The 20,986-nt window shown below is 45.4% G+C and overlaps 1 protein-coding gene across 3 annotated transcripts in view; it reads right to left on the bottom strand.

Moving 5' to 3' along the window:
* Positions 1 to 20,986, bottom strand: part of HKDC1 (hexokinase domain containing 1) — a 61,700-nt gene that overhangs the window by 19,266 nt on the left and 21,448 nt on the right. For all 3 annotated transcript variants that reach the window (XR_010746948.1, XM_066348156.1, XM_066348155.1), the window contains exons 8-13: positions 10,330 to 10,485; positions 9,030 to 9,263; positions 7,737 to 8,041; positions 5,165 to 5,310; positions 4,951 to 5,070; positions 35 to 130 (exon numbers count right to left, since the gene is read on the bottom strand). Coding sequence is in view for 2 of the 3 variants with exons in the window: in XM_066348156.1 (XP_066204253.1) it covers positions 35 to 130; positions 4,951 to 5,070; positions 5,165 to 5,310; positions 7,737 to 8,041; positions 9,030 to 9,263; positions 10,330 to 10,485 (1,057 nt within the window). In the remaining variant the exon portion in view is untranslated. The remainder of the gene's footprint in view (positions 1 to 34; positions 131 to 4,950; positions 5,071 to 5,164; positions 5,311 to 7,736; positions 8,042 to 9,029; positions 9,264 to 10,329; positions 10,486 to 20,986) is intronic.

Below are 20,986 nucleotides of genomic sequence, written 5' to 3'. Positions count from 1 at the left end.
CTAGGTCAGCATGAGCCTCTCCACCGTGTCGTACGTTTCTCCTCTTGATGGCTTCCCTGAGCATGTCCACCATGTCTTCCCCTTCACAGTCAGTAGCCTTAAAGCCTTTGGTCCATTCGATGAGTGTTCCCTGAAAGAAAGGAAGGGAAATTCATTTGTGCAGTAGTTTTCTGGGACCACTTCATAATCTCAACATCTGATAGGTAGTCAGATGTGTGTGCTTTTCACTGCTTCCCTCCATGAAGCCCAAGCACTAGGCCCAGAGGCATTAAAAAGCATGATGCTCAGACAGAGTCCACTGCTGAGTGCAATAGTCACAGTAATTTACATTCATCAGTGGTCAACTCGTGTTCCTTGGCCATGGCTGCACAGAACAAAGGCCTGGGTCATAATGACCCCACATCTGATTTACCCAAGAGCAGGTTAAGAAGCAAGTAAGGATAAAGCTACAAAATGTTTACCAAAGCAGCGTTCCATAGTAAAACACTAGAGACATCTTATTATTCCAACAAAATGGACCTATCGTCTTGCACATCGATATAGAAAATGTTATATAGCCATAAGAAAATCATGCTGTAAGAGAACATTAGATGTTAGAGAAAGAGGCCATCATACACTGTTAAGTGAACACACATTAAACAAAAGCAGATGGTGAATTATTCTATAAATCTTTTAAAAATCAATAGTCCTCTCTTGCTCTCATCTGACAAAAGGTCTGAAACAATGCCCATCCCAGGACGCTGACTGGCTTTCTCTGGGTGCAAGACTATGGGTGCCTTTTAGCCTTGCCTTTTGTTTGTATGTATTTTATAGTTTTCCTAAAATTAGCATGTATAATTTTTTATAATACTAAGAAAAAAGTATTTTTAACCTTTCAAAGGAAGCAGAGGCTCTCCGGATAGCGGAGCAGCAGGTGGTCTGGCCCCAGACTGCACAGCCTCGGGGGTGAGGGCGGGCAGAGCTGCGCTGTCCAGCCTCGGGGGTGACTGCGCTGTCCAGCCTCGGGGTGAGGGCGGGCAGAGCTGCGCTGTCCAGCCTCGGGGGTGAGGGCGGGCAGAGCTGCGCTGTCCAGCCTCGGGGGTGACTGCGCTGTCCAGCCTCGGGGTGAGGGCGGGCAGAGCTGCGCTGTCCAGCCTCGGGGGTGAAGGCGGGCAGAGCTGCGCTGTCCAGTCCGGGAGACCCCGGGGCAGGAGCGGTGGCCAGCAAGCCTGAGGGCGGTGCCCCACACCCGTGGCTGCATGACCCCCTCACCTGCGACCCTAGTCTCCCTCCTTCTCTCCACAGACCTTGGAAAGCTGAGCTCTCTTGTTCCTTTCCTGATGGATATTTGTAGAACATTAAAGATTTATTCCTGATTGAAAAATCTCTTATTAGTTACAATTACACAAAAGTAATGTTTTTTAAGCCTCTTTTTTCTCCCCAGCCATCAGTGGATTTGCTCCATTGGCTTCCCTCCCTCTAAGCTGTGTCTTCACAAACCTGTCAGAACTGCTGGAAGAGAGAGGCTGGGAGAGGCTGGGAGGCCCAGTGTCCTGGGTCAAAAAACAGCAGCTGTAACTTGGCGCCCGTTGATCATTCAGGACCATGGACAGCCGCACATGGCTCCCCTTACCCTGCCCCCCACCACGGTATATTAATTTTTAATCGCAGCAGAAATAGAGGAATGCATTGCCTTTGTAAAAAATTAAAGTTCAGGGGGGGGGGAGAGAGCAAAGGGGGTATCAAGGAGAACACGGGGGGGGGGAGTTATATTTAGGGGAACACTTGTAACTATGTAAACACAACAAATTTAAAAAAAAATTAAAGTTCCCTTTAACTCCCCATTCCCCCAATCTGAAAGCTAACCTCTATTAAATCACTCTGATATGAATCTTTCCAGGCCTTTTTCTCTTTATATGTATTTTTAAATAAATTCATATTGTGTGTGGACTACTGCAATTTGTTTTTTCACTCAATAATGTATCTTCTAGACGTTTCTAGGTCAGTTAATACAGATCTGGCACATTCCTTCAATATTCCTCAAATATAATTACACAAAAATTTAAAAATCCACAAAACATAACCCTAGATTAAGTACCATTTTTATCTAGATTTTTCACATGAGTAAACCAAGATCTAGAGAGGTCAAATAACTTGCCCAAGGTCACACAGCCAGTAAGTGGAGAAGCCAAGATTAAAACTGAGACAGTGAGGTTCCAGACCCATGTATGCTCTTAACTATTACCCTCTGCTCTTCCCCGAGGTAAGTAATACCCGGAAAGCTCTTAGAATAGTGTCTCACACAGAGCAAGCACTATAGATGTGTTTGTTAAATAAAAATCAAGTAATCCATTCCATATAATTGATATACTGTAATTTATTTATTTAGTCGTTTTCTATTTGTGGACATTTGTGTTGTTTCTAATTTTCCATTATTAAAAAGCAGTGTTGTTAGTGAACATCCTCGTTCATTTCTTCTGGGGCACATGTTTAAGAAATGAGATCCTGAGAAGTGGATCTTCCAGCTCTTAGCATTCTGGCACTTTTCATTTTGAGAAATAAGCCTTACTACCAGATAATTCAGCCTGCCGAGCCCCTCTCTCCCCAGGGGTGGGGCAGGCCGGCTGAAGGCTTGTTTTCGTGGTGCCCTCAGAGCCCTGGAGAGCTCCATCTCACTTCCGATGTCGTACCCACCCATCCAATGAGCCCGGCATGCCCCAATTTCCTCAGGTGAAAAATGAAGCAGAACAGAAAACAGAATTGCAATACACACAATAAAGGTAAATACTACTTCTTAACTTTTTTTTTGTTTTGATTATATACAGGTATGTATACTGTGCATTATACCCAAAACAGTTCAAAACACTGGCATCGAGGACATGCCTCCTGGCCTCTGGGCCCTGGGACCAGGGCACACAGGAGAAGCGCCCATCTGCTTTTCCACCCCTCCCCCTCTCCTTCCTCTCTTTCTCTTCCCCTCCCACAGTTGAGGCTCCATTGGAGCAAAGATGGCCCGGGCGCTGAGGATGGCTCTGTGGCCTCTGCCTCAGGCACTAGGATAGCTCTGGATGCAACGGAGCGACACCCCAGAGGGGCAGAGCATCACCCCCTGGTGAGCCTGCTGGGTGGATCCTGGTCGGGTGCATGCGGGAGTCTGACTGCCTCCCTGTTTCCAGCTTCGAAAAAATGAAAAACAAAACAAAACAGTGTGTATATGTATAATGGAATATCACTGAGTCTTAAAAAAAGAAAAAGACAGTGGTAGAGCGTCGGCCTGATGTGCAGGAGTCCCGGGTTTGATTCCCGGCCAGGGCACACAGGAGAAGCGCCCATCTGCTTCTCCACTCCTCCCCCTCTCCTTTCTCTCTGTCTCTCTCTTCCCCTCCTGCAGCCAAGGCTCCACTGGAGCAAAGTTGGCCGGGGTGCTGAGGATGGCTCTATGGCCTCTGCCTCAGGTGCTAGAATGGCTCTGATTGTGGCACAGCGAAGCCCCAGATGGGCAGAGCATTGCCCCCTGGTGGGCAGAGCACTGCCCCCTGGTGGGCGTGCCAGGTGGATCCTGGTCGGGCGCATGCGGGAGTCTGTCTGACTGCCTCCCTGTTTCCAACTTCAGAAAAAAAAAAAGAAAGAAAGAAAAAGAAATTCTGCTACAACATGTATGAATCTTGAGGACATTATGCTAAGTATTTAAATAAGCCATACACAAATTGGACATGGTATGATTCCACCTAGAGTCATCAGATTCATAGAGACAGAAAGTAGAAAGGTGGGTGCCAGAGGTGGGGGAGGGGTGAATGGGAAGTTGTTGAATGGGTGTGAAGCAGGGGTGGTCAAACTTTTTATAAAAACCACCCACTGTTGCAGTGCTGGTTAACCTAGTCCCTACCGCCCACTAGTGGGTATTTCAGCTTTCATAGTGGGCAGTAGCAGAGCAACCAAACCGACCCCTGAGTCACTGTGAAGCTTCAGTTTGCGATGATGAAAAAGTTCAGAAGATGGATAATGCTGGAGGTTGCACAGCATTGTGAATGCACTTAATGCCACAGAACTATACACATAAAAATAAAATGTTACATGTGATGCTATGTATATTTTACCACAATTAAAAAATGATAACAATACAACAAAACAAAACCAGTGTGTACCCGATGGAGACATGGAGACACTGAGTGGAGTAAACAAAGTTTTAACAACTCTTTGGTGCCATTCTTATCATTGCCATGAGCTCTCTGGCTGACTGGCTGTGCTGACCAGAGTTCTCCCAATAAACTCAGGAGTGGCGTTCTGCTGCCATTCCTTGGTTGCTCTGTCAGAGAGAGAGCGCGCCACACTCCATGAGCTGGTGAGTAGTGTTTTAATCTAAGAATTTCAAGAAAGACTTTGTGATACATGTTTCTAAATTATTTTGAATAATGTACTAAAACTATTATCCTTGATGTTCTTCAGTATCAATTATCTTAAGTGTCCATGTGATAAATTCCTTTCGAGAGTCTAACATCAAGAAAGAAAAGCATTTCTTTTTAAGAAAATGTTTAAGCTTTTATTCATCAGACAGTAAAAACCGTACAACCCCTTGTGTTTCCCTGTTTATGCTGGCTGCCCAGAAAGACACACATAATATCACTGCCTAAGTGTTACAAATGGCCTTAACAGGTCATTACCTCTTTCTATCTCTCCATGATGTGATTTGACCTCACTTTTAACAACCTCACTTTTAACAATACTCACATGCACGTGGCCCTTTATTGTATATTACCCTCAATTCTTTTGTGAACTTAAATCTAGAAGATAATAAAGAAAAATGCAACATAAAACACATAGAAAAATTAAATGGTTAAAATCCTTGATCATGTTTCTCCAGCTGCCCTGACCTAAGACAGACCCTGAATAAAAGGAAGAGTGACTCAGAGATCTCCCTAGTGGGGGAGGGAAGCCCACTGGGCTGGCTGTGTGTTCGCTGGGGTGTCTTACCTTGTCAATGTTTGTCTGCCTGCAGGGAAATGAGAATGTGAAGCCCAAGGGCAGCTGGGCTCCCTTGAGGCCCATGTAGTCCAGGAAGTCGGCTATGCACTGCACGATGTGGTCAAACAGCTACAGGGGAAGAGGAGCAGTCACACCAGGCTGGCAGTGACACGGGGTGGCAGGCTGGCACCGGGGACCACAGAACCCCCGGCCCGACGGTTACCTCCTCGCCCGTGCCCTGCATGATCTCCAGAGGGATGGCGAAGATCTTGTTGTACATTCTCACCGACCTCCGTCCACTTCTGATCTTTACCAGGAGGACCCGGAAGTTGGTTCCTCCCAGATCCAGGGCAAGGAACTTTCCTTTCTCTGTGGTGGAGAAAGCGGAGCTACGTTCTACCAGCATGCACAGGCAGGGACTCGTACAGAGGTGTGGGAGGAAGAGGAGATGAAGGAGCACACTCAGAGCCCCCGCCACCTTGGACTCAGGGGTCAGAGGGGCGTGGAGATCACAAGAACAGTGTCAGTATTGGGCAGGCACGTGGCGTCTGTCTGAGGGCAGCCTGCTTTTCTTGGTATCTGGCAAAGGCCACACATGACACTTAATGCTCAAAAAGCCTCTGCAGTGAGCCGAGGCCAGGCTGCCTGACTGCAGTGTGCTCCCAAAGGTGCTTCCTTCCTGTCCGCACCGCTTAGAGGAACTGCTCATCATGAGCATAAATGATCTTCCCATCCCCACTCTCCCCTGCCCCGGATTCCACACCCCCACCTAACCAATAAGAAGCCATATCAAGTTCAACCAGTGCCTTCCACTGCCTCTCACCTCTCCAACATCTCATCATTGTCTCTTCAGTGAATCCTTTCGCCTTGTTCTCTGCCGTGCTCACTCTGCTATAGCCACACTGGTCATTTTACTGTTCCTTGCATTTGTTAAAGACATCACTCCCAGCCAGTTCTTTTATCCCTTAGCTTGCTCTATTTTTATTCACAGCACCCATCATTACATGGCGTCAGCTGCCAGCCCAACAGAACGTCAGCTCCACACGGGTAGAGACAGGGTTTCCTCACTGCTTCATCACAGGACAGAACAGAGACTGGCATACAGTAGGTGCTTAATAAAACTTGGAGGGATGAAGGCAGGAGGATAAAAAGGATGAAGATATGAATATGAATAATTGAACAGTATCCTTACTTCCCTCAGCTTTTTTCCTCATGTAGATGCAAAAGATATTGGATCTGGAAAAGACCATTGTTGTTGAAAGTTCCAAAGTATAACCGTGTGACCTTAAGTATGTCATCTAACCTCTCCAAGTTTTGGCATCCATAAAATGGGAATCATTCCTTCTTTATTAACACACATAAAAGTGGTTGTGAGGATGAGATGAAATGTTAAAAAGCAACTGCAAGATATATAGCCTTATACCAGTGGTTCTCAAGTGTGCACCAGGGCACACTGGTGCGCCCTAAAAGAGTTCCAGGGGTGCCCTATGGTATTCCAGAGAAATATGTGCCTGTTGGGGACCAAAAAACCAACAGGGAATTGGCTGTTGTGGGGAATTGGCTGTAAGCTGACAGTCTGCCCAACGCCCCACCTCACTTGCCTGATTAGGTTGCAAAAGGCTGTTGAGCTGTGGTGCTGGATTGTTTACACTACCCCCATGTTCCCTGGAAAGACTGGAGGCAAGTTTCTTCTATCCTTTGTTTGGTGTAAAGTTAAGATGATATGTATAGTGGGGGTTTTCCGCACCCAACACAAGAGTAAAAAGAGAGGAATTCTTCGATGTATTGACGAGGAAATGAGAGTTTGCCTTTCAAATATATGCCCAAACATTGAAGAAATCGCTAGGACACATCAGGCTCATGTTTCTCATAAACATAAGAATGAAAAACACATTCATGCGGGGACCTGCTGAATTTACTAAATCCTACTAAGAATGCGTGTGTGTGTGTGGTGTGTGTGTGTGTGTGTGTGTATAAAGATAACTTTTTTTATTTTTTAGCTGCTCTTTTTTATGACTTCTAAAAAGCATATCTTAAAAAATGTAACAAAAATGTTTTTAAAGTCAGAATAAATTTAATTTTGTCATATTTATTTTAATTACCATAAAAGCATGCTTGGACTTTATATTTTTTCTTTAATATTTGACTTAATTATTACAACATATTTCTCAGAAATTTGTATATAGTACGCCTACAATTATTTGTAGGATTTTAAGTGTGCCCCGACTTCAAAAAGTTTGAGAACCACTGCCTTAAACAAAGGTCCTTATTTCTGGGTGCGGTCTGTGAGTTTCAGAGAGGTGAAGTAGCTTGTCTAAAGAACTGACCCCACTGTTGAGTGGCTCCTCTCAGCCAAGCACAGAGGACCAGCAGAGGATCGGGGCTGGAGAGTCAGGGGCAGTGATGAGAGGGGAGAAGAGAGCCAAGCTCGGGAGAGAGGGAGGCAGAGAAGCCGCAGGAAGACAAGCCAGACAACTCCAAGCATCCAGATGACAGCTCCCGGGGACAGCATCTGGGGTTTCTGTTTGCCAACAGCATGGGTACATCCCATGTTCTCAACTACAGGGACACACACACCCTAACGGAGGGATCTGTTCACTGCACATTCCCTGGATCGACCACAGCAAATAGATTCAGGAGTACTGACCCTACTCCCCCGCCCACAATCACAGACATAATCACCTTTGTATAAGACATGAATCCAAAGCTCTTAACACAAAACAAACCTAACTGGATTTAAGGTGTTTTATGAGAGGTTGGGTGTCCCTAAGGAAAGAGAGCTGTGTCCAGCCCACCTGTGCCATCGGGCATCCCGCAGACGTAGGTGGGCAGCATCTTGACTGTGGCCAGCGGGTGGGTGTCTCTCTTCAGCCCATACTCGAGCTCAGCCCGCATCTTGTCCCGCACACCCACGAGCTGCTCTCGGGGCAGCCGGAACAAAGCCAGCACCTCGTCAATCTGCTTCCTCTGGGCCTGCACACGGGAGGCCACTGCCGTCACCATAGCTGCCCCCTTGGTGCTGCCACTCTCCGACAGGAGGAAGCGGACGTCACAGTTCGGGACCAGTTTCCGCACCACCTTGTGCAGGCGTTTGGGGTATCTGAAGGCAGGGGCGATAGCAAGATATGTAACAATCACAGAGGCCCAGGCCCGGCCAATGGGATCAGACTCAGGTGTAGCAGTGAAATGGGACACGGGAGCCCTGCTGGGCCAGGACCACGCCCCACAGCTGCGAGGTGCTGCAGGGCAGGGGGTAATGGGCGGGAGACTGGGAAGCTGGGGCAGCAGATAGGACACTGGGGAGGCTCAAAGAAGTGGCTCTCTTACCACTAATACTTCAACTAGTAGGGCATATCCATGCGTAAAGTATTAACTAAATGTCACCTCTGCCCAAAGGGAAGGGTTCTCTCCCCAGCTTTTTCCAGGGTGTGCCTGGCTGACTTCTAATACCACCTCTGTTAGCCAGAAAGGCCTCTGCACTCCCTCTTTCTGGGAAATGCTCTTTTCCACGTTTTCCTCCAAGTATCCTTCATGTGAACTTGGCGACCTCTGTCATCTGGACATTCCCCATCTTTTTCCAATCTTACCACATAGTAGGTATTCAATAATAATGGATAGCTACATGAATAGATGGATAGATGGATGGCCAGATGGCTAAACACAGAACTGGATGGCCTTGCTAGTCAGGCAATCGGCTTTAGTAGAATATTTCTTTAAGAATGATCCCCCAGCCCTGGCTGGATAGCTTGGTTGGTTAGAGCATCATCCCGAAGCACAGATTTGATCCTTGGTCAGGGCACATACAGGAACAGATCTACGTTCCTGTCTGTCTGTCTGTCTGTCTGTCTCTCCCTACCTCTCTTTCTAAAATCAATAAATAAAAATTAAAAAAAAAAGAATTATCTCCCAAAGCAACCCAGCAGCTAGATGGACGTAGACTCTGAATTCAGCCTTTCCCCTGGACTCTCAGAACCCACAGGAGATGGCTGGTTCCAGAGAAGCAGCACAGGAGGAGAGAACACAGGGGAGAGACTCTCTGTTCCGGGGGAGACTCATCCAGGGGGTGCGGGCTGGCAGGCAGCACTCACTGAGGGTGTATCTTGTAGAGAGTGCCGTCCACGCCCACCGTGGTCCGCAACCGCGCCAGCTTCTTATTCTCCCGGAGGCGCGTCAGGATGGCTGCCAGGGCTGCTGCACAGAGGTTGGCTGAGCGGAAGGAGACGATGGTGCAGACATGCTGGACCGCAATGCAGTCGGCCTCCGAAGGGTCCAGGCCCAGATCCGTGAGAATCTCTCTTGTATTGGCAAGGCCTTCTTTATACCTGGCCAGGAGAGAGGTATGAGGGGACCACCCTTTCCACCCCACAGAGTCCCCCTCAGAGAACCAGCGTTCTCACCTGTCAGGACTGTGGAAACAGGCTGGCAAATAGTAACATAATAATAACAATACTATATAAAATGATCCACCATTTATTGAGCACTCCCTCTGCGCCGGCCACTTGTCTAAGGACTGGACGTGTACTAAGTCAATCCTCACAACAATCCTGGGGGGAGTTTTGGCATCACCCTATTCTACAGAAAAGAGACCTGAGGCACCGAGAGGGTAAGTAACTTGCCTATAGTCACACAGCCACTAAGTGCAAGGGCCAGGATTTGAACTCGGGAAGTTAGTCTGTCCTTTTAACCACCTTGCACTATACTGCCTTTCACAGAAACACAGTCCCTGCCAAGCTCTGCACAAACACTGACTCTGGGAGTCACATGCCATTTTGCTGAGCTCAGAATCTAAACTGATTACAAAGCTCAGGGCAATTCCAGGGTTTCTAAGCTGGAAGAGCAGGACCCTGAGCTGACTGGAGCCAGGATCCATTGCAGGGACCTGTGTATGAGGCTTCAGATCACCAAAGCGAAAGCCAGTCTCCCACAGAACCAGGTAGAGACTGCTCTTGCTATAGTAGGAGTTCTTAACCTGGATTCTGTAAGTGAGTTTAGCGGGTCCAAGGATGCCCTGATATTATAAGCAAAATTGTATGCAAATGTACATCTTAGGAATAAAGGGTCCAGACCTGAATCAGATTCTCAAAGGAGTCTATGACCCTAAAAGTTTTTATAACTTACCATCTTAGGGAGACAGAAGGCCACAAAACATGAGGAGAGGTTAGACCTCCGTCAGCCGAATCCCAGGCTGATGAAACCAACCCAAAGCCACATCTGAGTCGTGGCTGGCATGGCTCACCCACCTCAAGCTGTGACCAGCTCTAAAATCATCCTGGTGAAGAAGGAAGACCCGGCCCTTCCTGCTGTATCATGAGACCACCATGCCGTGGCCGCTCCCCTGAACTAACCGCCAGTAGAGTCAGGGTGGGAGGGACTCAGCCAGCAGCTTACTTCTCCATGGCAGCCACATGCCGTGTTTCAATCTTGCCCTTCGTGTGGAGCGCAGAGGATTTCTTGCCACCAAAGAGGAGGCCTGCCTTGGCCATCTTCAGCAAGATGAGCCTGACAAGCTCTCCTAGGTACAGGGCACTGATCATCTTCTCAAACCTGCAATTTAGTGAACGGATCAGTGGCAGAAACACCCTTGGTTATGCAGCATCCTTTCCCAAAGCCAGGAGCAGGAGTCACGGGAGGGCCGCCTCCCAGGCCAGGAGGCCTCCGTCCCCGTCCCAGCTTGGGCTGCCCTCTCCTCATCTATAAAGGGGAGGGCTAAACTAGAGGAGAGTTAAGATTCTTTCCTTCTCCCAAAGCACTTGACTCCAACAGTGTTTCTCTTATCATTTCTCAGCCTTTTGGCTAAGAGCAAGTAAGGAATCTGTATCTCAACCCTCCCTGGGGCCCTGAGGCTGTCATTCTCAGATTAGGCATTAGAAATCTCAATTTTAGAGACTCAGGTACTTGCCCATCCTGGCATGACAAATCCAAATTTCAGAGGCTTCTAACTCCTACACCATGTTTCTGTCCAAGAGAGAAAGATGCTGTGTTGTGATTTGGGCTTGAATAACCCAGAGAGAGTCTGCAGTAACCATTAATATGAATAAAATACCCCACCAGGATGGCCCTGGCTGGTTGGCTCAGTGGTAGAGCATCAGCCTGGCATGTGGAAGTCCTGGGTTCAATTTTCAGCCAGGGCACACAGGAGAAGCGCCCATCTGCTTCTCCACCCCTCCCCCTCTCCTTTCTCTCTAGCTCTCTCTTCCCTTCCCACAGCCCAGGCTCCATCAGAGCAAAGTTGACCCGGGTGCTGAGGATGGCTCCATGGCCTTTGCCTTAGGCCTGGAATGGCTCCCATTGCAGCAGAGCAACGCTCCAGAGGGGCCCAGCATCACCCCCTGGTGGGCATGCCAGGTGGATCCCAGTCAGGTGTATGCGGGAGTCTGTCTGACTGCCCACACCCACAGCCCCCACTTCTCACTTCGGAAAAATAGCCCCCAAAAGGGGAAAAAATTACCCCACCAGGCTGCCTACACTGGGACTCTGTGTCTGTATCCAACTACTAGTTATTTCCCAGGTAAGCTATTAAATATCATTTTTATTCTCTATAAGATAGAAAACCAAGGACAACCTGTTTCCTAATCAACTTTGTCTACTTTACTATAAAAATCTTAGCACATTACTGAAACAAAAAACTGGCTTTGGGGGAATGGAAATTATATTCTAAGGAAAATAAAGAGGGCAAGGAGAACAAAGTAAAAAAATGGGCACTACTTCCTTGAGCTGGGACTGCTCCACATCATTAGTGAAAGGGGGCTGTGCTGGGGAACAGGTACATTCAAGGCAGAAATTTACTTTCCAGGTACATGGTTCTATGTTTAAATATCAGGGCTTCTTGGAAAAATTGTTGATCCCAGGGCTGTGTCTGGGAAAATACACAATGATCCTGGAGTATCTTACTGCACCAGGAAAAAATAGAGGGATGGGACATGTCAAAAGATATAGGGACCAGCTTAAAGGGGATTTCACTGGCCAAATCTGAAAAATTTGAACATCAAAATAAATATTGAGGCCCTGTCTGGTTGGCTCAGTAGTAAAGGATCAACCTGGCATGTAGACGTCCCAGATTCAATTCCCAGTCAGGGCACACATGAGAAGCAATCATCTGCTTCTCCCCTCTCCCCCTCCCTTTCTCTCTTTCTTCCTATCCCACAGCCATGGCTCAATTGATTTGAGCACGTTGGCCCTGGGCATTGAGGAGGCTCCATCAAACCTCTGCCTCAGATGCTAAAAATAGCACTGTTGCGAGCATGGCCCCAGGTCATGCCCCAGGTGGGCAGAGCATCAGTCACAGAAGGGAGTTGCCAAGTGGATCCCAATCAGATGCATATGGGTGTCTGTCTCTCTATCTCACCTCCTCTCATTTCAAAAATATTAATAAAAGTAAATAAATAAATAATGATAGGAAGAAATGGTTTTTTTAAAAATCCATGAGTTCAGCCTGACCAGGTGGTGGCACAGTGGATAGAGCATCAGACTGGGATGTGGAGGACCCGGGTTCAAGACCCCAAGGTCACCAGCTTGAGCATGGGCTCATCGGTTTGAGCAAGGCTCACCAGCTTGAGCCCAAGGTCACTGGCTCAAGCAAGGGGTCACTTGGTCTGCTGTAGCCCCCTGGGTCAAGGCACATATGAGAAATCAATCAATGGACAACTAAGGAACCACAACAAAGAACTGATGCTTCTCATCTTTCTCCTTTCTTGTCTGTCTGTCCCTATCTGTCCCTCTCTCTGACTTTCTCTGTCTCTGCCACACACAAAAAAAAATTCATGAGTTCATATTATTATAAATAGGTAAATGGAGAGGAAAAGAAAGCTCTTCTTTACAGCAAAATAACAGCTAATAAAAGGAGGAAATGATGGACTTAGAAATTCATCAATGGATGTTAAAACTAGAAAATGAAAGTTTAATGAGAAACAGGATATTTACATAATCTCAAAGTATCTCTTCACCAGATACTTGTTCATTACAGAGGGCATGCTAATAAACTACTAGTGGAGACACCTGTTGCATATCCTCTTAACCAAGTGACTCAAGTGAGCATCACCAGGAATTGAGCAAACATGAGTCTCCAGACACACTGCACTAAAGAGTACACACATCACTTGGGAGATATTCCTGCCAAAAATTCATCACCTGAACTTAATCATGAGGAAGCATCAAAAAAATCCAAACTGAGGGGCATTCTGTAAAATAAACGCCTTCGTATGCTTCAGGATCATAAAAAACAGTGCTACCACAGAAGTGTTCAAGATTAAAGGAGGAAGACAAGATGACAATGGAGTAGGCGGATGTACCAACTTCTACCTCCCAGAACCAAAGTGCATTACAAACTAATTTTAAGAACCATCATCTGGAAAAACCAACTTTGGACTAAACTAAGAGGACTCTTCAACCACGGAACACTGAAGAAGCCACATGGAGATTGGTAGGAAAAGCGGAAACGCGGAGAGGGCTGCCCAGCTCCCCAGAGTGAATGGCAGCTGGGAGAGACTCGTGTGGCAGAAAGTGAGTTTAGCAGAGAGGGGAGGGTCTTGAGTCCCAGGAACAAAGCCCCAGCCTGCAGCCACAGAGCCTAGAAGAGGTGTATGGACCGTATTTAGCTGGAAACAAGTCAGGATACTGTTTGTGAGAAAGAGACTGATTTCTCAGACCCAGGATTCTTCTTAAAGGGGCCGCGCAGAAAACCTCTCTCACAACCACTCACCCGGGGCTCCGGGAGATGGGGAGAGAGGAGAGGACTGGAGCAGCGGGAAGAGAGTGTAATCTAGGAGGCACAGAGAGAAACATTTTGAGAGACAGCCACCCTAACCCCTGGGACGAGTCACTCCCCAAATCTGAAGTGAATATTTCCCCTGGAAACAGCGATACCAGCAAAGGGAAGCAGGACACCAGCCATACAAGCTCTCCTGCGGCACTCAGAGCAGAGTCACTTAGAAGGAGAGAGCTTTCGGGGCTACAGTAGTGAGTGTTAGGGTCTGAGCTGCAGCGCCACCACCCACACGGCTGAGGGCTCGCCCGAGGGTGGGCAGCGGTGGGACACAAAAGCGCGGTTCTGTTGGCAAGGGCGGAATCCAGATGGCCACCACTGAGGCACAGGTGTGAGCTCAGTCTTGCCCAGCTAGGGAGGAGGGGACGTGCAAAAGCGGTCAAGCCCAGCTGCGGGCCGCCTGCAATCCAGCCTGCGGGGGAAGGGCAGGAGCCCCAGAAGGGGCAGAAACCCGCCCTTGAGCAAGGGCGCAGGAGCACAGCCTTGCCCCGCCTGCGGAACCTAGGCTTGTGGCTTGACTTGGGAAGCAGCTCCTCCCATGGGGGTGGAGCCAAAAGCCCAGAACAGGCGGAGTCCCGCTACTGAGCATGGACATGCAGTCCCACCGGGCCTGTGGAGCCAAGGCTTGCAGCCGTCCCACAAGCGGGCTCCTCCTGCAGGGGCAGGGTGAAAGCCTGGAATCAGGCAGAGACCCACAGTTGAGCAAAGGTGCTCACCCCTGTCCTCAGGGCTGAGCATAATGCCACCCGCAGGGGTGGGGCAAAGGCCAAGGCCACCGAGGCTTGTACATCTGAGCACGTAATCACAACCACTCCTGGGAAGGAGAGGCGGAAACCACAGCAACAGCCCCAGTGGGCAGACACTAGCAATGCCCATACCTGAATACCCTAGGCAGCAACAGCAGAGGGGGTGGCGGGCTTGCAGACAGACCACACCTAGGGAACACAGAGGCCACACCCAGTGGAATGCAGAGGCCAAAACCTTCTTTTACACAGACAAAATGAGAATACAGAGAAATGCAACACAAATGAATCAAGAGAAATCCCCAGAAAAGGACCTGAATGAGTCAGATATAACCAAATTACCAGAGGCAGAGTTTAAAATAACGATTGTTAGGATGCTCAAAGATTGGAACAACAATAGATGGTCCTTATGAACACCTAAATAAAGAGATAGCAAATATAAAAAAGGACATTGAAATAATAAAAAACAATCAGCCAGAAATGACAAATACAATATCAGAAATGAAGAACACAATGGAAGGAATTAAAAGCAGGATGGATGAAGCTGAGAATCGAATCAGTGAGTTAGAGGACAAGATAAATAAAGGCACAGAAGCAGAGCAGAAAAAAGAAAAGAGACTCAAAATTCTGAGGAAACTCTAAGAGAGCTCTGTGACAACATGAAGAGAAATAACATCCGCATCATAGGGGTTCCTGAAGAAAAAGAACAAGGAATAGAGACCTTGTTCAAACATATCATAGCTGAAAACTTCCCTCAATTAAGGCAGGAAAACATCTCACAAGTTCAAGAAGCACAGAGAACTCCATTAAAGAGAAACCCAAAGAAACCTACACCAAGATACATCATAATTAAAATACCAAAGCTAAGTGATAAAGAGAAAATATTAAAAGCTGCTAGAGGAAAAAAAGACTATCACCTACAAAGGAGCCCCCTAAGGATGACTTCCAACTTCTCAACAGAAACACTTGAGGCCAGAAGGGAATGGCAAGAAATATTCAAAGTAATGCAGAACAAGAGCCTACAACCAAGACTACCTTATCCAGCAAGGCTATTGTTTAAAATTGAAGGAGAAATAAAAAGCTTTACAGACAAAAAAAAACTCAAGGAATTCACTACAACCAAACCAAGGCTGCAAGAAATGCTAAGGGGCCTGTTGTAAACAGATCAAAGGAGAAAAAGAATATAACAAAAGAGGAATACAGTTTTAAAGAATGAAATAGCAATAAACAACTACATATCAATAATAATATTAAATGTAAATGGATTAAATGATCCGATCAAAAGACATAGGGTAGCTGCATGGATAAGAAAACAGGACCCATACATATGCTGTCTACAAGAGACACACCTTAAAACAAAAGATGCACATAGATTGAAGATAAAAGGATGGAAAAAAATATTTCATGCAAACGGAAATGAAAAAAAACTGGGGTAGCAATACTTATATCAGACAAAATGGACTTTAAAACAAAGGCTATAGTAAGAGATAAAGAAGGTCACTACATAATGATAAAGAGAGTAATCCAACAGGAAGATATAACTGTTATAAATATCTACGCACCTAATATAGGAGCACCTAAGTATATAAAACAGACTTTGATGGATTTAAAGGACAAGATCAACAGCAATACTATAATAGTAGGGGATTTCAATACCCCACCCAACATCACTAGATAGATCCTCAAGAAAGAGCCTGACCAGGCGGTGGCGTAGTGGATAGAGCGTCGGACTGCGATGCAGAAGACCCAGGTTCGAGACCCTGAGGTCGCCAGCTTGAGCACGGGCTCATCTGGCTTGAGCAAAAGCCCACCAGCTTGAACCCAAGGTCACTGGCTCCAGCAAGGGGTTACTTGGTCTGCTGAAGGCCCACTGTCAAGGCACATATGAGAAAGCAATCAATGAACAACTAAGGTGTTGCAACGCACAATGAAAAACTAATGATTGATGCTTCTCATCTCTCTTCGTTCCTGTCTGTCTGTCCCTGTCTATCCCTCTCTCTGACTCACTCTCTGTCTCTGTAAAAAATAAAAAAATAAAAATATATAAAAAGAAAGAAAATTAACAAAAAACAGTAGACTTAAAGGACATACTAGATCAACTTGATTTAATAGATATCTTCAGAACCTTTCACCCTAAAGCAACAGAATATACATTCTTTTCAAGTGCTCATGGTACATTCTCTAGGATAGACCACATGTTAGGGCACAAAAGCGGTCTCAACAAATTTAAGAAGATTGAAATCATATTGAGCACTTTCTCTGATCACAATGGCATGAAACTAGAAATCAACCACAAAGGAAAAACTGAAAAATACTCAAACACTTAGAAACTAAATAGCATGTTATTAAATAACGAATGGATTAACAATGAGATCAAAGAAGAAATAAAAAAATTCCTAGAAACAAACGATAGTGAGTATACATCAACTCAAAATTTATGGGACACAGCAAAAGCAGTCCTGAGAGGAAAGTTCATAGCATTACAGGCATACCTGAAGAAGCTAGAAAAAGCTCAAATAAACAACTTGACCCTGCATCTAAAAGAACTAGAAAAAAACAGCAAGTAAAGCCCAGAGGTAGTAAAAGGAAGGAAATAATAAAGATCAGAGAAGAAATAAATGACATAGAGGCTAAAGAAACAATACAGAGGATCAATGAAACCAGGAGCTGGTTCTTTGAAAAGGTAAAGAAGATCGATGAACCTTTAACCAGACTCACCAAGAAAAGAAGAGAGAGGACTCAAATAAATAAAATTAGAAATGAGAGTGGAGAAATAACAACTGACACAACAGAAATACAAAATATTGTGTGAAAATACTCTGAAGAACTGTACACCAAAAAACTAGACAACCTAGATAAAATGGACAAATTCCTTGAAACATATAATCTTTCAAAAATTAATCTGGAAGAATCAGAAAACCCAAACAGACCAATTACAACAAATTAGATTGAAACAAATATCAAAAAACTCCAAAAAAAGAAAAGTCCTGGGCCTGATGGCTTCACAAGTGAATTCTACCAAATATTTAAAGAAGAACTAACTCCTATCCTTGTCAAGCTATTTCAAAAAATTCATAAGGAAGGAAGACTTCCAAGCTCCTTTTATGAGGCAATTATAATTCTGATTCCAAAACCAGGCAAAGACAACACAAAGAAAAAAAATTATAGGCCAATATACCTGATGAATTTAGATGCTAAAATCCTCAACAAAATATTAGCAAACTAGATCCAGCAATTTATAAAAAAAATCATACACCATGATCAAGTGGGATTTATTCTTGGGAGGCAAGGCTGGTACAATATTCTCAAATCAATCAATGTGATTCATCACATAAACAAAAAGGAGAAAAACCACATAATGATCTCAATAGATGCAGAAAAAGCATTTGATAAAATCCAGCACCCATTCATGATCAAAACTCTCAGCAAAGTGGGAATACAGGGAACATACCTCAACATGATAAAGACCATCTATGACAAACCCACAACCAACATCATACTTAATGGGCAAAAATTAAAAGCAATCCCCTTAAGATCAGGAACAAGGCAGGGGTGCCCCCTTTCACCACTCCTATTCAACATAGTTATGGAAGTCCTAGCCACAGCAATCAGACAAGAAAAAGAAATAAAAGGCATCCAAATTGGAAAAGAAGAAGTAAAACTATCATTATTTGCAGACGATATGATATTATATATAGAAAATCCTAAAGTCTCAGTCAAAAAACTACTGGACCGATAAATGAATTCAGCAAGGAGGCAGGATACAAAATTAATACTCAGAAATTAGTGGCATTTTTATACACTAACAATGAACTGTCAGAAAGAGAAATTAAGGAAGCAATCCCCTTCACCATTGCAACCAAAAAAAATAAAGTACCTAGGAATAATTTTAACCAGGGAGATTAAAGATTTGTATTCGGAAAATTATAAAACATTGATAAAAGAAATCAGGGAAGATACAAACAAGCGGAAGCATATACCGTGCTCATGGTTAAGAATAATAAACATCATTAAAATGTCTATAGTACCCAAAGCAATTTATAAATTCAATGCAATACCGATTAAAATACCAATGACTTACTTCAAAGATATAGAACACCTATTCTAAAAATTTATATGGAACCAAAAGAGAATACAAATAGCCTCAGCAATCTTGAAAAGGAAGAATAAAGTGGGAGGTATCACACTTACAGATATCAAGTTATACTACAAGGCCATTGTACCCAAAACAGCCTGGTACTGGCATAAGAACAGGCATATAGATCAATGGAACAGAACTGATAAGCCAGAAATAAACCCACACTTTTATGGACAACTGATACTTGACAAAGGAGGTAAGAGCATACATTGGAGTAAAGACAGCCTCTTCAACAAATGGTGTTGGGGGATGTGAGGGCTATCTGGCTGCGACATCTGTCACCCCATTGATCACCAGGGTTGATTCGGCTGATCTGGCTGGTTAGGTGGGTGTCCCCTTCCTCCCTCTCCGCTCCATGTGCATCCCTCCTGAGGCTGCGTGCTCAGTCGAAGAGGACGACCTTCCCCACTGGGGGAGAGGACCATTCTTTGGTCAAGGGTATATGATTGGCTGCGCTCCCCTGCTGGAACCTCCAAAGAAATGGTGTTGGGAAGATTGGACTACCTGCAAAAAAATGAAACTTGACCACCAACTTACACCATTCACAAAAATAAACTCAAAATGAATAAAAGACTTAAATGTAAGCGGTAAAACCATAAGCATCTTAGAAGAAAACATAGGCAGTAAGTCCTCTGACATCTTTTGCAGCAATATATTTGCCAATTTATCTCCACAGGCAAGTGAAATAAAAGACAGGATAAACAAATGGGACTATATCAAACTAAAAAGCTTTTGCACAGCTAAAGACAATAAGAACAGAATAAAAAGACAAACTACACAATGGGAGAACATATTTGACATACGTCTGATAAGGGGTTAATAACCAAAATTTATAAAGAACTTGTAAATCTCAACACCAAGAAGACAAACAATCCAATCAAAAAATGGGAAAAAGAAATAAATAGATACTTTTCCAAAGAGGACATACAGATGGCCAATAGGCATATGAAAAAATGCTCAACATCACTAATCACTAAAGAAATGCAATTAAAACCACAATGAGATATCACCTCACACCAGCCAGAATGGCGCTCATCAACAAAACAACACAGAATAAGTGCTGGCGAGCATGTGGAGAAAAGGGAACCCTCCTGCACTGCTGGTGGGAATGCAGACTGGTGCAGCCACTGTGGAAAACAGTATGGAGATTCCTCAAAAAACTGAAAATCGAACTGCCTTTTGACCCAGCTATCCCACTTTTAGGAATATACCCCAAGAACACCATAGAACGGCTCCAAAAGGAGAAATGTACCCCCATGGTTGTGGCAGCATTGTTCACAATAGCGAAGATCTGGAAACAGCCCAAGTGTCCATCAGAGGACGAGTGGATTAAAAAGCTTTGATACATATATACTATGGAATACTACTCAGCCATATGAAATGATGACATTGGATCATTTACAACAACTTGGATGGACCTTGATAACATTATACGGAGTGAAATAAGTAAATCAGAAAAAACTAAGAACTATATGAATCCATAGATAGATGGGACATAAAAATGAGACTCAGAGACATGAACAAGAATGTGATGGCGGCCTTGGCCAGTTGGCTCAGCGGTAGAGCGTCGGCCTGGTGTGCAGGGGACCCGGGTTCGATTCCTGGCCAGGGCACATCAGAGAGGCGCCCATTTGCTTCTCCACCCCCCCCCCTTCCTCTCTGTCTCTCTCTTCCCCTCCCGCAGCCGAGGCTCCATTGGAGCAGAGATGGCCTGGGCGCTGGGGATGGCTCTGTGGCCTCTGCCCCAGGCGCTAGAGTGGCTCTGGTCGCGGCAGAGCGACGCCCCAGAGGGGCAGAGCATCGCCCCCTGGTGGGCAGAGCGTCGCCCCTGGTGGGCGTGCTGGGTGGATCCCGGTCGGGCACATGCGGGAGTCTGTCTGACTGTCTCTCCCCGTTTCCAGCTTCAGAAAAATACCAAAAAAAAAAAAAAGAATGTGATGGCAACGGGGGTGGGGGGAGGGGGGATGGGGCAAGGAAGGAGAGAGGTGGTGGGGGAGGGGAGGGGCACAAAGAAAACCAGATAGAAGGTGACAGAAGACAATTTGACTCTGGGTGATGGGTATACAGCACAATCAAAGGTCAAAATAATCTGGAGATGTTTTCTCTCAACATATATACCCTAATTTATCAATGTCACTGCATTAAATTTAATAATAAAAAAAATGGGCGAAAGAAATGAATAGACACTTCTTCAAAGAGGACATACAGATGGCCAATTGGCATATGAAAAAATGCTCAACATCACTAATCATTAGAGAAATGCAAATTAAAACCACAATGAGATATCATCTCACACCAGCCAGAATGGCGCTCATCAACAAAACAACACAGAATAAGTGCTGGCGAGCATGTGGAGAAAAGGGAACCCTCCTGCACTGCTGGTGGGAATGCAGACTGGTGCAG

This window comes from Saccopteryx leptura, chromosome 9 (genome assembly GCF_036850995.1).
Source record: "Saccopteryx leptura isolate mSacLep1 chromosome 9, mSacLep1_pri_phased_curated, whole genome shotgun sequence".
NCBI lineage: Eukaryota > Metazoa > Chordata > Mammalia > Chiroptera > Emballonuridae > Saccopteryx > Saccopteryx leptura.
The sequence above is the reverse complement of the archived record's forward strand: the minus strand, read 5'-3'. Positions and strand labels throughout refer to the sequence as shown.